The following is an 18,650-nucleotide window of genomic DNA, read 5'->3' as shown; positions in this document are numbered from 1 at the left end:
TTTAGTTTTTTTCTTGTTAATTTGAATATCAGACAATATTAAACTATTTCAGAAACAAAACAAAAATAATCCAGATAAACTTTGTTTTTTAAATTTTTTATAGTTGTAAAAAAATTTTATCACAAGTTTTACGATGTTTTAATTAATAAAAATGGTAAAAACTGATGCAAACAAGTTTCAAACAAGCTATACGAAAATATAATATCTAACTAGTTTTATTACCTCAGTAGTTTATCGACAGTAAAGTACTCATAGTTTTTTATTGTTTAAAAATCTTTATCTACAAAAACAGCTATAGTGTTATGTAAATTAAATTTATTTTCCTTTGACAACTTTAGTTTCTACGAGTTAGAAAAAACATATTTTTTTATATTTCTTGACAAAAATACAGATTTACATCATGTTAGTTTATTTAGTAGACACTGCAACTTGAAAAAAAAAAGTTTTAGTTTTTTCTAAGGTAAACAATCGTTCTAATTTAGTTGATTTTTTTTTACAATAGCCTTTCGTTCAATAAATATTAAGATCGTATTTTATTTAAAGTTCAATACTAACTTTAAACTACAACAGTTTTTAAAATTGTACACTATACTAACTATGGTTTGTCATTTCAATAATATAGTTTTGCAAAGTAAAAGTTAAAGAGACTTTATTTGTTTTATTTTAGTTCTATAGCTATTAAATGTCTAAATTAACAAAATTTTTAGTTTTAAAGAAAAGTGTGTGAATAACAAAACGTTTTTATTCACAAAATTTTTGTAGTACTTATTTTATTGTAAAGTATTGTAACATAAGCATCTCACTATATAATATTTATACGTATGTTACTCCATATTTTATCTGTTTACAACAAAGTATTTCCGATTTATAAAAGTGTATACATGTCTCATGAAATTTCTGTACAACTTTGAAGAATAAATATTACAGACAAAAGCAGTGTATTAAATATGAACAACTTTAGACAACGAAGTATATTGAAAAAGTTTTAATTTTATTGTAAACTAGAAAGCATATCATTATTTTGCTTATTATATTTGTTTTTTTATAATTTTGTATTTCCATACTAAACTATTTTGTTTATAAACTGCGAGTTTTAACAAAATGTAAGAAATGACAATTTAAAAAAACATATTTCCTGTTTCTGACAGGTTTCGAACAATCTAAATAAGCATATAATATTCCCACGTTAACTTCTGGGTGGCAAGCGAGTAAAAATGTTGGCATCGGAATATTATTACTTAATAAATGTTGGAAGTTTTTTATAAGTTGAGTTTTGAACGTTTGTGTTTAATAACTTTTCATGCTTATTTTTATTCTTAATGTACGGTAAATAATTTACTGTGATTTGAAAGTAAAAAAAGTAGTATTTTTTAAACTGTTAATACATTTAATAGTAGCTTTAGATGCAATGTTTAAATATGTTTCTTCAACTTTTATTTTTTTAACTTATTTTGTAAGTATACAAGTTTAATATATTTGAAAATAGTTTAATATTGAATGTACACGTTTATTGGTACATTTATTGCTAAAACAAACTTTCTTACTAGATAAATAAACCAAAAAAAAAACTTGATACAAGCCTTTCGTTCGTGAAAAACCTAAAACGTCTTGAAAATTAAAAGCGTCGTTCAGATTTGCTAACAGCGCATGATTACAGCAAAACAAGTAGGATATCGGAATGATTTTAAATTAGCATGAGCAAAACAAGAATTATTAATGATAACGAAAACACGAAAAATGCCTTGCAGATGGCAGCTTGGCTCGTTAATCTCTCTGACATCGTTCATGCACCGCGATCAAGGCCTCATTGTCATTAAAACGCGTTAAGTGCGGCGCAGATTGTCGTTGACTGTGCAACTATGCGCTTTAATAACTTCATCAAATCAAGCTAAACGCCTGTTTAATGTTTTTGTTCGGCGACGATCTCACGGAGCTGCGGAGCTGAAAACCTTGTTAGCTGCGCGCGGCGAAAAGTATTTACACGTTGAAGTAGCAGACAAAACTTCAGCGGCTTACGATCGGGTTTAAACGCTAAATAAAAGCCTCATTGTTACTATCAATCAGCCGCTGATTATCCATGTGTTAGCTTTTAGACTTGTATTTATAAAACAATTATATACTGTTGATAATTTGCCTGCGCACCTGAATGCTGCGCGATAACCTTGTTAGATTAGCGTTAATGCCTTTAGCGCAAAGTTAATAGCAACAATCGAAAAACTTTAAACGGTTATGAGTTCGATTTTTTTATGTACAGTCAACACAGTAAAAATAAAATACTGCTCTATGACCATTTCAAAAATGTTTTTAATACTTGGTTTAAACATTTGCTTGACGCCTTATTTAGAATGTATAAGATCTTATCAATAAAGCTTATTAACTTAATGATATTTTTTTTAAAGTCTACCTTTAATGTAAAAACTTGGTAAAACTATGAATTGTTATTTTTTCAATATCCTGTTTTGAGAAATTAAAAGCTAATTATATTATTCTATATCCAGTTTTTAAACTTTTATCAAGTAAACTTATCTAAGGACTATATGATTAGTCAATAAGCTTTTTTACATTGCAAGTTCGTATTAACGTATAAAAATATTTTAGTTTTAAAAGTTAGTTTAAACTTTATTTCAAAACTGACCAGTTTTAAGCATTCAAATGCTAACTTCAGTCTAAATAACATAACAAATTGTTTCAAAATACTTTTGTCTATACGATAAAACTTTATACAAAATTAAAATATCAAAATAATGTTTACTATATTTTACAGAAAACTTTTATACATCTATAAATAAAACAACATCTTAATGCTTTTTTAACTTTATTAAAAAAAGTTTTTTTATAAATAGTATATATTAACTACTTTATACTTGAAATAATTAAAAACTTTTCTATAAGAGATAAAATATACACGTTTAGATTTATTTATATTTTACTTAGCAAAGGAAATCTTACAAAGACAGTTCATAATAAATGAATGCAAAGACTTAAAGTCGAGATTTTTTAATTAAAAAACGTAATTTATTTCGAAAGCTGCAGTTTACGTGTACCATAGATAAAAACAAAGCTTTAAAATTTCAAGTCATTAGTGGCGGCCTACTTAATCATTTTTATAGTTATTGATTAGGCATGATTAAATGTTTGTGCAACAAATCTTCGTAATTACAATGTATCGTAGCAAACAAAGTGACAAACACTAATCAATTTCTAATTGGTGAAATATTTTCTTTAATTTTTAAACAAACGTAAACAAAAAATAAACAAAACTAGTTTATCAATGGATAAAAAGTAGTTATTTTAAAAACTAAGTTTTTACGATTTGCATATAGTACGATATTTGTTAAATTATGTGTTTACATAAAACTTTTGAAATCAAAGTACTTACTATTTTATTTTAAGAAAAATCTAACACATTTAGATGAAACAATTTAGAATTCAAATATTCTATCTGTTATTTTTGAATACTTTTAAAAAAAGTAAGCATATTGCAATTCTATATTAAAATGGTTCAAATAAGTTTCATACTTTTCTAACTTAATTAGCTCGAAAAATTTGTTGTTGTTTCAGTTATTAAAATGTTTTAAACTTGAAGTTCGAGATTCTTAAAATTTAAAGCATGTGAACGTATGATCGCGTTCACAAACAATTATAGAAAAATACTAAAACAAATGACCATTACAAACGCAATTTCGGTCAATTTTAACTTTAAAGCCATAGTTAGCGACAGTTTGGGAAATGCTGGCTTTAAACGCGTAAATAGCCTATTATGTTTGATAAAATTTCTGCGACATTCACTACTTATTTCATTGATCTTTTTTTTGTGAAACTGGACGTTTAATGTAGAGTCAAGTAGAGATCTTACATATAGAAATTAAAGTTTTCTAGTTTTTTTGTTTATCTAATATTATTGAATCTTTGAAAAATTAGTTTTACTCTACTTACTTTTATTGAGGTTTAAATTTTTTACGCGTTTTATTCTTTTTGTCAAATAACTTTTAAAAAATATTCAAAAAACATTAAAATGAGTAAAACCTTTATAGACTATAAAAACATTTTTTTTACTAATTTATCATTTTAGTATATTAAACTATGTTACTTTTATCAAGAGTAACGAGCATAATGATTTACTTTTTGCGTCACAAAGCTGCTATCGAACAATAGCGTTGTTTATACATTTAAATTTTAATCAATTACATGAAATCACTGACATTTGAACTTTGAATAAAACCAAAACTTGTTGCCAACACAAAATTAATTGCATCTCAAGTGCTCAGCGTAAAGCTTTAAATGATTACCTATAACACAATTTACGTCTATTGAGTTAGATTAAGTATCATTTATGTGTAAACAAAAGAAAAACAAATATGAAGCCGTAAACAACACACTTCTTTGTTTTAATATCTTTTTTTATAATTAAAAACAAAATAAAATTTGAGTTTATAAAACGTGGTGTTTTATGTAACAATTTGTAGCACAATCAAGTGAACTACATTTAAAAAAGAAGAATTACTTTAAATAATTAACGTTTTTATCATAAAGTTTTGTATTTATTTTAAATATTTTTTTAATTAATACTAATTGTTTTTTTTAATCTTTATATATTCTAATAAGACTTATTTATACATTTTACGTTGTTGTTATGCAACTAATAGTTTGTTTACAGGGTTAAACTTAAAATCTTGCAATAGAAAAAAAGCAAAAAATAATTTTGAAAATAAAGTACATCGTAGTCCTTAAATAACGGATAGTAAGCCGAAAGTATTTCAAGTAAGCAAAATAACCTTTGCTCATAGACTAATTATTTTTATAAAAACAACACTTCTATGAACAAGCTGTTGTCCATTGAATTCCTCAAGTTTAAAAAAATGTTTTTAAAAATCAAAACCTTAAGTTTACTGTCGCAAAATATTATACGGGGTTAATTTCGAATATGCCTTATTTACTTTAGATATTAGTAAAAAAAATTGTAGTTAAAAAAATAAGTTTTATATATTTCTAATAGTTCTAATTATAACTCGACAAGTGTTTGTAGTTGTCAGGGTTATTTAATATTATAGTTCAAAACTAAAAAAATGTTAATAGCAATAAAATAACAAAGCCTGAAAACACTATCAAAGAAAGAAAGAAAAAAAGAAAAATATAATAATCGAAACACCTAAAATTTAAACTAGCAAAGTTCTTAAAATCCTTTTTTTTTATATAAATACAGTTTAAAATAAAAACGAAGCAGCTTAAAAATAGAGTAATTGCAAAAATAAAATTTCAAAACTATATGCTTTTTTAAACGTTAAAATATTTTTACGAAAATAATAACACTAAACGCGTTTAAGTTTAAACATTTTTAAGTAATTATATGCATATAATTGTGTGAATTTTAAAACAAATATTTGCACCCATGTAAACTTAAAATTCAAAATTAGAAGTTTTCAACTACAATTAATTGTTTTAGTGTTAGTGTAGCAGCTGTGTTTAATAAATTAATTTTATAAAACTTGCGATCTTGATCTGACCAATCTGCCTATAAAAAGTACAAAGTAACGTTTTGATCATAATAAAATAAAATTTCATCAATATCAAACACTTGCTTCAAAGATACCTTTCAATAATAGGTGTGATTGTAGTATTTTAAATGCTGATATATTTTATAACCAAAAAATAACACAACAATGGCTTTTATTTTTATTTTCACAGCTGTTATTTCAAAATATACAAGTTTTAATCTTTATACGTTACCTTAATCGTATATAACGGCTCATCATCAGCATAAAGTTTTACCATAAGTAGACACATAAATGAGATAGTCAATGGATTTTTAAGAAATGATAATTAAATTTTGGTTGATTTACTTGAAATAACATACTACATATGCTACCCGTACTTGAATTACCTTTATTTCATTGCTTACTATTTAATATCAAGTAAAAATTTTCGAGTGTTTTTTTCTCTAAAGGGTTTTTCATATATTTCTTTACAGTAATAGGTAAATTATTACTGGTTAGTTATTATAAATTGTTAGATATAAAAGAAATAATGTATAAACCATTATGACCTTAATGATAAAGGTTTGTCAAAAATGATCGTTTGATTTAGTTTAATTAAAAAACATAGTTTTTCAGATAAAAAAAGTTCAAACAGTTATACTTTTGAAATAAAATTTACAGCTCAAAATACAACTGAAAGCTTACAAAGCAGTTATAAAACAAAAGAGGTTTTATTAGAAACAGTTAAAAAGATAATGAAAAATAGTATCAAAATTTTATTTATATGCAATAAAAAACTATTCTTTATAAAATTTAATTTTGTTTAGATTTGTTTTACTATTTTGTTTATAATCGAAATATTTTTATTAAAAGTTAACTTTGAAAACCAGTTAAAAACGCTAAAAATAAGTTAAAATTAAAACGGAATCAAGTTTAGTTGAAACTGTTTTACACCAAAATAATTTCAGGAATAACATTTTTAATTAGATAAAGTTTTTTAAATCTACAACACCTGTTTAAATTATGAAAAATACAAGCGTTTAAGTTCAAAAAGCAAAATCTAATAAGAAATTAAAAATTAAAAACAACTATGAAAACAATAACTACAATCACACCTTTTAAGGTAATATAACACTTAACTAAAATCGTATGAGAAATAGCACAATTAATCTCTACAAATAGGTAAGTATTTTTTGAAAAAAGAAATAGTTGTCACAAACTTATCTATAAGTCACGGAAAGACAACCAATGATGACTTTTTTTTCTAGAAATCACTAACTAAAAATTTCCTATAACAACAGTATAAAATTGAAAGTCGTCCTACATTTATCTTATAAGTATGGAGCAATTAGGTACCTAAATCTATAAATACTTCGTATTATAATAAAATGATAAATTATACTAATCTTAAATTAAGACTTTTTTTTAAATAAAAGAATACCGTTTATTAAGTTCATTCATTAAGTCAAATTGTTAAACTATGTAAAAGCAAAAACTTCAAGCTGTTAATGCTGTGTTCAATGTAAATAAGTAATTTATGTATAAAACATTAGTTATTAATGATCAGATCATTTCTAAAATAATTCCGAGCAATTTTTTTAGTTTATACTGATTTAAAATCTATGACTGATGATTAACGTTTACATAAAGTGCTATAACTCTATTAAAATTTTTCAAATTCCCTATAAATAAAACATGTATTTATACTTAAATTTTTTCTTTTGCTTTTTTTTTTAACTTGTACTTAATATAAGTAATCCTCTAAAAACATATATTGTTAATATCAACCATTAAATTCTGTATATAATATCAATATTATTGATTTTATAATTATAAAACAAACTTCTATATATAAACTTGATATATTTTCTATACCTTATATTAATATTTTTTTAAAAACTCCGTCAAACTTTAGAGTGGAAAAGCTTCTTTAACTATCACAAACTATGTACCTTAAAATCTGTTCTTATAAGTAATACGGCAATGATAGAGTACAAATTTTATATTACAATGGTATTATTCTACTTAACGATCGATTTGCTAGTGATTTAAATTTATTGCAAAGCTAAAGTTTCACAGTAGTAACACTACCAGTGATCATCAGTAACAATATACTATTAAACAAAATTTTTGTAACTAGTTATCACTGGTAGTGTTGGCAGTGTAAAACTGTAGACTTGCGTCAAACTTAAATCACCAGTGAATCTTTTATCTGATGTTCTTTAAATGTCAGATTGAGCAAAGTTTTATTAGCTTAATTGAAGTGGTTTTGAATATTTTTATACTTAGTTTTTAATTCAGGTAATTGCATACAAAACAAAAATCAAAAACGTGTCCTGGACAAGACATTAAACTGTCTTCGTGGTGTGTATGACACAACAACCGAAAAGTTTTTTTGTACACCAGACCCTTAGACTAAGAGTAGGTAACATTTTTATTCGGCCAGATTTTGGAAAATTTAGTCCTTGGCGAGTCGGAGCATTTCAATTTTTTTTAATTTCACGAAAATTACTTAACTATAAATTCAATTCGACACAAAAATAATTCTATTTGAATCTCTTTTTACTTTATCAAGCGTAAGTTTCAAATCTCTAGTAAATTGTAAATAAAGGTTTTTTTTTTGTTGGTTTTTGTTTTACAAATCTTAGAATACCTATTGTAAATCTTAAAATTCAGTTTAGCGAACCAGATTTATATACTCGCAGGCCGCAAGGTATCATTTAATAAAAATTTTTAAATCATTGTCGAGCCATACATTGCCCACTCCTACGTTAGACTGAATTTTTGCGCGTTTTTTTGTCGTTCAATAAATTCAAAAATGATATTGCACTTTTTTTATAATTAAATATTAGAAGAAAGCTTAAAAAGAGTACTTAACATATGCGTTATGATAGAAGCTCTAACGATTATTGTTGATTTTTAACTGGTTACTTAAAGGTTGTACATGTATATATATATATATATATATATATATTTATTTTCATATTTTTAAAAATGACTAAAACAAATACTTCTTAAGCTTTTTTTTTTTTCATTTTTATTATTATTAATTTTTTGTACAAAAACTATTTGTTGATATAAAACGTTTTTTTTCATATTTATGAAAAGCTCTAAAAAATCTGTAAAACACTAGCGTACGTTAAAAAAGTATGCAAAATTGTGTGTTAAGGTTTATTTACAAATACATAGTTTTGCATACAATATGTATACAAAACATGTATACACTTTTTGATTATATGGTAGAACTGTACATTATTTATGAGCAGCGAAAAGTTGTAAATAAGAAAGATTTTTGGACAAAAACAGTTCTTTTGATTTTCCAATGGGCTCTGCTTGTTTTGATTTCTAGAATTTAACGACTTTACGATATATCTTACATCTTTTTTTTTAAGTGAAAACAATAAGTTAAGTATATCATAAATAAACGATGCAGTTGTTGAATAAGCTAATAATCAGATGAAGAAATAACAACTGTTCGACCTTTTTTTTTTATTGGTAAAAGTGTCTTAATTTATGAGTGTTCCTGGTCAGCAAACGATGTCTTAAATCTATTAACAGCATTTAAAACACTAATTTCTCTGTTTTTGTTTGTATAATTTGGTATAAAATGTCCCAGTCCGATGTCTTTTTATATTTTGTTTAAGTATTCATTCCTCATTGTACATGCATTGAATTTTTTACTGGTTTATCCATTGGATCTTTTATCATTTCGACTTATATTGTATTGGCAGTTTTTCTTTTCGTATATTACAAAAAAAGAAAGTTTTAAAGTTAAAGGTGTAGATAATACAACAGTTTAGGAAAAATACTTTTGTCTTTCAAGAATGAAGAAGTCTTAAGCAGAAATATAAGCTGTTGTTGGTATTTACTATTAAAAGCTACATTTGTTTTTTATAACTTTTGAAATTGTATATGAAATACTTGCCAACATTTAAACAGTGTGTGCTAGATCCAAACGACAGTCTTCTTCAACAAAATTATTTTAATTAGTATCAAATTTTAAATAAATGTCAATTGCACTGTTTGTTTTTTTTAATTAATAATTCTTATTGAATATGAAACTTTTTTTTTATTGAGTATATTTAACAAAAGGTCTTCGTCATGGAAAATATTTTCACTTGTTTTTTTTATAAAAATATTTGGTTTTTATAGTTTTTTTAGATAAAATTCATTTACTTGTTCTGATTTTATAAAAGTAATTTTTAATCAGGATGTATGTAGATTTCAATTGCACTATTCTTTATTTTTGATAAACATTTAAAAAATATACTGTGTGATGCGTTAATTAATACTTTTGTTGTTATTTGTTACGTTTTTGTTTATTCTTTAAAAATACGAGAAAGTTTAGCTAAAATTTTTCTCTAACATTACTTACATTGAGATTCTGACATATATGTGAGTGAATCAAATGCATTTTGAACACACATATTTTAAGGTCTAAAATAAGTACTTAACCAAAAAATACTGTGTAAGGTTTATCAATTGAAAACTCTTAAGCAAGAGTTTATAGGTATAGGGTCTAGAGTTCGAAACTATACATTAGAGATAAAGGGCTATATATCAAAACTTGAACTACCTTTTGAAGATTAAGGTTAGTAGCTAAAGTTTATGTTGTATATAAGATAATATAGCTTTAAAATTAAGAAATCTTTAAAACAAATGCGAGAATTAAAAAATAATATTTATTTCTAAGGTTTTAGGTTATAGAAAAAAAATAAAAAATAAAAAACGAGTATTTTTTTAAATATTGTTAGAACTATTTTTTTTTAATTCACAAAAAAAAAAGGAAATTTTAGTAAAGAGGGTAAATTAACAACAACTAACGAAAATACAAAGTCCTACTTATAAGCATTCTTGGTTTTCGAACATGGAGTGAATCAAGATTATTTCATATTTTATGCTTTTAAACTATAAGTTATAAACTGATAACCTCTATACACAAGATTTGACATACGCGAAGGTGCTCTTTTCACACGCCTGAAAGCTAGGCAAAAACTTAAACTTATCACAGCTAAAGATTTGCTCTTTGTCTGCTTTTTTATATCAATCTACTAAAGGTCTGCAAAAATTTTCGCAGCACTCTCAGATTTCGGACTACTGACCATTATTTAATACGTTAAGTCAACAGCCAAGGACCATACAATACAATCCACAAACTATTTTAAACTTCAAATACAAATAATCTTTAGATAAAAAGTTAGATGAATTTTTCTGTGCGACGATTACAGAAGAAATGCAAGGAACAAAACAAACGTTTGTGTAATGCTTTTATCAACCTTATTAAAGCTATAAAACTAGTAAGTAGAGATGGACTGTTTGCGACCTTTTTGAAGTTGTCTACCCTCTAAGCCTTTTTAACATTATGAGGTCTTTCTTCATTAACATGTAGACAAATGTCTACTAATATGGTAACCTTTCTTTCTTATTTATGATTAAAAATTGAGTGAAACAAGGCTGTTTTTTTCCATCGACTAGATTTGAGATTTTCTTGTCTATACTGCTAAATCATACTTTCTGTTTCATCAACTATAGTCCTTAAACTTTATACAAGATTTGACGGACGCTTATTAGACTATACGATAGCACTGGCCACTGAGCAGTATACTAGTACAGTTTTTTTTACTAACAAATTGTTTTTGCCAATCTAAGTCTTTCCTAATTTTTTTTGTTAAAATTGATATTTTAGGCAAAACGATTTATTCAAAAAATGCGAACCATTACTAAGGTCGAAAATTTTTTTGAGAAACTTGCTGAATTTACTGGAAAAATTCCTTCGCGGTATATAGTGTTTTTAAGAAACATTACTTTGGTTTTTATTTGTACATATAACAGCAAGTGTGCAATGAAATAAACAAAAAACAGGCAGCAAAGTTAATAAAAAAGCAAAAACAAAATTTTTAAGATTTATTTGTTTAAATTAAAAACTTTCACTTTAAGCGATAATTGTTTTTTAGTTAAAAAGAAGCTGCCAGAAGTTTTTTCTGTGGGGTGGGAATTTTAGTGTACCCCTTTTATTGTTTAAGTTTTTTTCAGGTAAGGGAGTTACTACGTTTAAAAGTATAGTATGTCTAACTAATATTAGTGTAACCAAATTAGTTAATAATTTTTTAAGAAAAGAAGTATTTTATCACTTATTGTTATCAAATCTATTAAAGTCACAAAAAATCATTGAAGCTTTTTCAAAGCATCTTTAACAATTAAGCTTTCAAAACAAATAAACTGTGATCACAGAATCCTGGTATAAAATACTAGTTTTACTGTCTTTAAACAGTTTCTAAAATATTTTAGCTTAATATTTTTCTACTCTTTGGTTGTTAATGTCAAAGTTTAACTTTAGACATCCCAAAAAACATACCACTAAGATTAATGGCAATAGGGGGTAAAACACTTTTTTCAAATTTAGTATTATTTTACATTATTAGATAAGCTACTTGTTACTTTTTACTGATTGTTAAAGTTTAAAGTAATTTTTGAGATATATAAGCGATTAAAGTTAGAGCATTCAATAGGTTTTTTATCAGAGGGGCAAAAATAGACTATTTTACTAAAAGTCTATCTTCTTCTTCAGTTTTTGAACAATTGTTTTAAAACTTTCTCAGAAAAATCTTTAATAAACTTTGAAGAACTTGTTGAAATCTGGCTCTTTAACAAAAAAAACTATAAAAAATAAACAAAACTATTTTCTATTCTATATTTAGGTCATAATTATTTTATTAGTTTTTTTCAAAAATCTGCTTCCTACAAGTTTTTTGTAATATTGAAAAGTACATTTCCTAAAAATTTGAATGAAATTGCTTGAAAAATGAAAGATAAGATATATTTGTAGTAAATTTTTGAAAATTCCCAAGAAAATCAGCTTTGAAAATTTTTGATTTCATAATGTTGTATCATATTTTTATTACAAAACTTCTTATATCTCAAAAGTTAATAGAAAGTTTTTTGTTTATTAAAAAGTATCTTATAGTATATACTCTAAAACTAAGGCAGTTGACTATATTAAATATGAAAAGAACAAAAAGGTAAACTCAACACTGTCCTCAATGTTTTTGACTGAACCCAGAGTTTCGGTTGTAGGACCATACTCCAAGGTCCTCAATGATGTTATCTCCATGAAATCCAATGACTCATAATTGACACCAAGCAGATTTATTCTCATGAAGCTCAAACAAATCAGTAGAGTCTTGATCTTAAGGAATTTTGCTACAGTAAACAAGACCAACAACTCTGCTTAGAATATATTTAGTTAAAAGAAAATTAAAAAAAGCAAACTTTTGTTTCTAATAGAGCAAGATATAAATTAAACACTTTTATTTTACTTTTGTTTTATTAAGTGCAAATAGGAGGGAAAACACTTTTTCACAGCTTGGATCTTATTTTGTAGAGTTTTAACTAAGCTTCTAGAAGCTTTTTAAAGATTTAAAAATTCAAGAAAAAATTAATATAAAGCAAGCTAAAGTTGGAGAGTACAATACGTTCTTTATGGAAGGGAAAACTAAAAAAGCAAATAATAAAATTACTAAAAATCTATTTCCTCTTACGTTTTTTGATATAAATACTTAAGACTATTTAGGAAATATTCCTTGCAATATTTATAAAAATTCATTGGAACAAAATTTTTTAGAGTTAGAAAAAAAAAACTTTATAATATAAATATGAATAAAATAAAAACATTTTTCTTGTTACTACAAGAAACATTTCTTGGAGTTTGAGATATTTATCTCAAAAAACAGAGAAGGTATATTTTAAGTAATTTTGATTTATTTGCCATTTTACTTTTCTCCTCCCATAAGTAGCCTATTGTACTCTCTGAATTTGACCAACAATGACTCAAATTTTTTTCCATGTTAAAAATCTGAAAAAAAACAAATTTTAGCTTAATTAAAAGTCTACAAAATAAGATCAAGTTGTGAAAAGTGATTTACCCCCTATGCCCTTAAATGTTAAGTATAATAAGTGACATCACAAGTAGAATTATGCTTGATTAAGCTCCATTTTTTATCATTTTTTTATGGTAAAAAAAAACATCAGTTTCATACTTAAACCCTTTGCAACAGTAAATAGTTTTTGGCAAAAGAAAAAGTGTCACATTATGTGTAGTTTTACCTGCCCTCCCTTTAATGTTTGACTTTTAATTTATAAAAATAAATAAAAACAAAAACTGTCTTTTATAAATATAAATACTCTTAGTGACAAACAATTAGCAGAAAACTCACAAAACTAAAATCTCAACAATAAATTCCACTAAGTGTGAGAAAATCATAAAACTCAAATCTCCAAGCAAGTGAAGACTTGCACTACAACAAAAAATCAATCAAAACAATTCAACCACTTGATTACTGCCACCAAAATGATTCCACAATCAGTTGTGACAAGGCACATTTATATAATATTAGGGTTCCCACACACTCAGGATGACTAGGATATTAGGGGCCAGTTAAGTGTAGTTATAAGATTTCTAAAAATTTCAGTCTATTTTTTTTTGGATGATATTTAGTTATTTTAGTTTCATTAAACTTTTACTTTATAACTAATTGTTTATAAGAACTTGATTTTTATTAATTTTCAAAGTTAAAATTGTAATAAGGATTGTAAAAAACTCAAGACAGTTTTTTGACTCGAAGAGTGGCAATTTTGTAGTGTTATAATAAATATGTTAACATTTAAAGACTATCATAAAATAAAACTAAGTATGATGTGCAACTAACTTTATTAGTAAAGTTTTTTTTTAATATAAAACTGTTGCCACACAATCAAGCTAGTTTGAAAATTTTAAAAACCTTTGACCAACTCGGGTTGTTGGTAATCTTTAGGACTTTTGTTCAACTTAAGCTGACTAAGACTAGTTTGTTTTTGATAAACTCAGTCAAGTTTTATAATTTTGAAAAACTTGACTAGATTTTTCTACAATTTAAATACGCTTGAGTTTATCCAGTTATAAAAATTTTGCTATTTTAAAGTTGACTAATGTTGTACTACATCATTATTGTTCATTAATTTATTTTTGTTTTACAATTTTGATTATAGTTTATATAATATTTTGATTGTATTTTCTCACTTTATTTTAGCTCACTCAATTAAACAAAGATATTTTTATTTATCATTTGTAAACATAAAATGTAAAAGTATACATCTTCATTTCTGATCTTATTGATTTCAAAACAAAGTATCAATATTTATAAACCAAAAGAATAGGTTCTAGTAGTTCCAGGTTTTCTAAAACATACTTAAGTTTTCTGTATTTTTGTTTTTCTTAGTGCTGGATTAATTTTGAGTTATATATACATCAGTTTTTAATGATAAAATTGAACAGAACAAGTTTGTTGGAATACATTAACAACAATTTGAAAAGTACTTATTTGTTAAAGTCTGTAATCGTTTGCTGTTAAATTAGTATCACAGTTCGGCTGAGTTTTCATAAAATAGATGGTAGTATTGATAATTAGTACTACTATCAACATTATGAAAACCTACTAGAACTGTGTTATTTACTTAACAAAAAGAATATTTTTACTTTCTAGTAATTAGCTTCAAATTGTTGTTGTAATTGTCTACTACTAGTTTTCTGTAACAAAATACTAAAAACTGCTTTCTATTTTTTTATGTTTTTGTTTTATTTTAATACATTTTTTTGGCTTGATGGACTACTGAAATTTAACTATTTAAAGTAGAACTAACAATATATGTTTTTGATTTTTATATTTCAAAAGGTACTTCCATCAACTACATTAAAAAAAGGAACACTAAAATAAATCAACAGATTCTAGATATTAAAATACTTCTTTTAATTTAAAATGCTGCTGTTGTACATAATCTGCTTGCAGGCTTTCATGTTTCTGTCTTTATGCCCGTACACAAAAGTGGAGGAAAGCTTTAATGTTCAAGCCATGCATGACATTCTTGTTCACAAACAAAACTTGTCAGAGTATGACCACCACCAATTTCCTGGTGTAGTCCCAAGGACTTTCATTGGCCCTCTACTTATTGCTCTTATCGGGTATCCTGTTGAGTTTGTCAGACAGTTTGTGCAATTTGACAAAGTTTGTTTGCTGTTTGCCTGCAGATCAATACTTGGTGGCCTGATTACTGCCGGCTTGGTTAAGTTGAAGGCGTCTATCAGCAGCAGGTTTGGAAGTGTAGCTTCCCACTACTTTCTTGCCATAACTGCTTCACAATTTCATCTACTTTTCTACGCCACAAGACCTCTGCCAAATATATTTGCACTAGTTTTGATGTTGCATGGCTACTCCGCATGGCTTGACAGAAGTTACAAAAGATTTATTTGGTATGCGGCCCTTGCTTGCATCTTTTTCAGGTTTGAGCTTGTGGTACTTTTTGGTGTGTGCTTCCTTTACTGTTTTTCTGATGAGAAGTTTGTTATGAATTATTGCTACATTCCAACAATCATGTTAGCTGGTTGCACAGCTCTGTTTTTAACAGTAGTTGTAGACTCACTCATGTGGGGCAGACTTGCCTTTCCTGAACTGGAAGTAATGTACTTCAACGTCATTCTCAACAAGAGTTCTGAATGGGGAACTTCTCCTTGGCACTGGTACCTAACCTCAGCCCTTCCGCGCTCACTTCTTACTTCTTACCTGTTTGTTCCCTGGGCCCTAAAACAGGACTTTAAAAGGTGCCATTGGTTTTTTGTCCCAGCTGCAGTTTTCATTACAGTGTTTTCAGTTTTACCCCACAAAGAGCTGAGGTTTATCATATACACAATACCTTTGATGAATGCCATTGCATCAAGAGTATATGCTTCACTGCACAGGAAGAGGTTTAAGTCTAACTGGCATAGCCTTGTACATTTGGGTAGCATTTCATTAATTATTCTGAACTTCATATTAGGAATAGTGTTTACAGTTGCAAGCACTTACAACTATCCTGGAGGTGAAATTTTCTCAAAAATGCATCAGAAAGTCAACTGTAATGAGAATGAAAGGGTTTCTGTCCACATTGGAAACATGGCTGCGCAGACAGGAGTGAGCAGGTTTGGTGAGGGGTGTCCTCATTGGAGATATGACAAGACAGAAGGGCTCAATTTTGAACAGTTACGCCACAACACTCAGTTTACTCATGTGATTGCAGAGTGGGAAGGTGACAGTTTGGAGGAATGGAAGAAATACTTCACGTTGATTGACACTGCTCGAGTATTCACAGGAAAATTCGAACTGAGAAATATGTGGGATGCTGAGTTTTCGTTTTTTTCTCCTTGGAAGTACATGCCGAGTCCCAAGCTAAAGACTGCTCTTGCTTTGTGGAAGAGGAAAAACTTGTTTGATTACTACAACAAACACAATTGAACTTTATGAGTGTGATTTTGTTTTCATTATAAGTAGGTATTATTAAGTTAAGTTTAGGACAATCATGTTAAGTTTTAAAGAAACAGAAATATAGTTGTGTTCAAGAAACTTACCAAGGGAAAAGTAAATATATTTTATATTTACTAAAAATTATACTAAGTGTTTACTAAAAATATAAGATAATTGTTATCATTAGTCAATTTATTTTTCAGTACTGTACTGTGTTTTATTTATATTCTTAGTGTTTTTTTATTGTTTAGTTTTCTTTTGAAATTAAAATTTTCATTTTAAAATAGCTTTATTTAGGCAACAAGTTTAACTATATATATTCCTATTAAAACAATGGTTGTAAAATAAACATTTCTCTTCAAAATAAAGTAATTAATAAACCAAATTTTTCTTAAAAATTTATCATATGTGAAATGTTATTTAAAAAATCGAAAATAAATAATTTTTCATTATTAACTTACAAAACTTTTAGTTTTAATAATTCAGAACAACAAAATCAATATGGACTTTTATAGGTTGTAAAAAGTAAACTTCTAAAATTTATGTATTTTCAACTATTTTAGCATCAGGTAAAGAACGTAGAATCCAATTAAATTCTTAAATTTTATAATTTTACAAGACCTTAAAAGAATTAGTTCATAGTTCCGCTATAAGTTTTATATATTACTTTTATTAGTTTAATTTTACGTATTAATATTCAGGTAAGTAACTACATGAGATAGTTTTTTTCAAATTATAATACAACTTTATATAAATGATAGTTTTAATATATTTGTCTTTATATAAAGTATAGTGTCAGTATAGTTTAATTTCATATTTTCTACAATATTAATGTATTTAATTTGATAAATTTTCAAAATTCAAAGTTAATCGTTTGCTAATAGAGATTCTAGCGAATCAATTTCACTGGAATATATAAGAACAAATTTTCACAGTACTCTTTTATTCTTTATAAAACTAACATATGTGGGTAGGTGTCAGAAGCAGATGTTTAGCATGGAAGTACACTTAAGCACAGCATTTTTTTAGCACGGCATCATTTGCATGGAGTGACATTTTCCACAGAATATTTTTAAATCTTTAAAAGTTTTCATTTAAATAAGTTTTAAAACAATAACAATTATAAAAAACCTAAACGGGCAATATATTGTTGAATTAAGTTTATTTACCCTTGTAGTAGTCAGTATACAATTTTTATAACATATAGATAAGCATTAAAAAATACGAGATACGTGCACGTAAAAATAGGAGGTTTATGTATTATGATGTTCAAAGCTATATGAATTTTCAAAATGAAATAAGTAAGTTTTTAACATTTATATATCTCACCTTTTATTTAAAATTTGCACTTAAAGTTTAACCTTAATTAAATTATTTGAGGCCTTTCAACATAGCTTTAAGAATCATACCTAGAGCTTGTATATATTGAAAGCTTTATTAAATATTTTTATTTCAAAAACTTTAAAGTAAAAGTATCAAAATATTTTCATTTGAAATTATATAGTAAAATAAGTTTAATAAGGTTTGTAAATTTACTTTTGTTTTAGTTTTAATTAAAGTTTAAACTTGTAATCATTTAAAGCTTGTTAACTTTTAGTTTACGTGTTGCATAGTTCGTATTTAGATTTTTAAACATAATAGTACAAATGTTATTTAAGCATAGAAAAAAAAACACTGCAAAATAAATTATGTGCTTAAATGTTACTGTGTGTTAAAGTGTCACTCTGTGCTAAAGTGTCACTCCGTGCTAAAGTGTCACTCTGTGCTAAAGTGACGACGTGCTTTTCTGACCCGTTACCAACATAAGTATACCTAGCACATAACCACCTTGTTATTTCACATTTATATTATACATAACTTTGTAATT

At 26.1% G+C, this 18,650-nt stretch overlaps 1 protein-coding gene across 1 annotated transcript; it reads left to right on the top strand.

Moving 5' to 3' along the window:
* The first annotated feature begins 15,242 nt into the window (after nucleotides 1-15,242).
* Nucleotides 15,243-17,158, top strand: LOC145829303 (dol-P-Man:Man(7)GlcNAc(2)-PP-Dol alpha-1,6-mannosyltransferase-like). Its single transcript, XM_082937066.1, has one exon. It carries the CDS (start codon nucleotides 15,266-15,268, stop codon nucleotides 16,772-16,774), a length of 1,509 nt encoding a protein of 502 aa, XP_082793192.1. The 5' UTR covers nucleotides 15,243-15,265; the 3' UTR covers nucleotides 16,775-17,158.
* The last annotated feature ends 1,492 nt before the right edge of the window (nucleotides 17,159-18,650 follow it).

This window comes from Thalia democratica, chromosome 2 (assembly GCF_965202585.1).
Source record: "Thalia democratica chromosome 2, ktThaDemo2.hap1.1, whole genome shotgun sequence".
NCBI classification, from domain to species: domain Eukaryota; kingdom Metazoa; phylum Chordata; class Thaliacea; order Salpida; family Salpidae; genus Thalia; species Thalia democratica.
The sequence above is the reverse complement of the archived record's forward strand: the minus strand, read 5'-3'. Positions and strand labels throughout refer to the sequence as shown.

Coding starts and splice junctions, on each gene's coding strand:
- LOC145829303 (XM_082937066.1), top strand. CDS start 15,266: ATGCTGCTGTTGTACATAATCTGCTTGCAGGCTTTCATGTTTCTGTCT.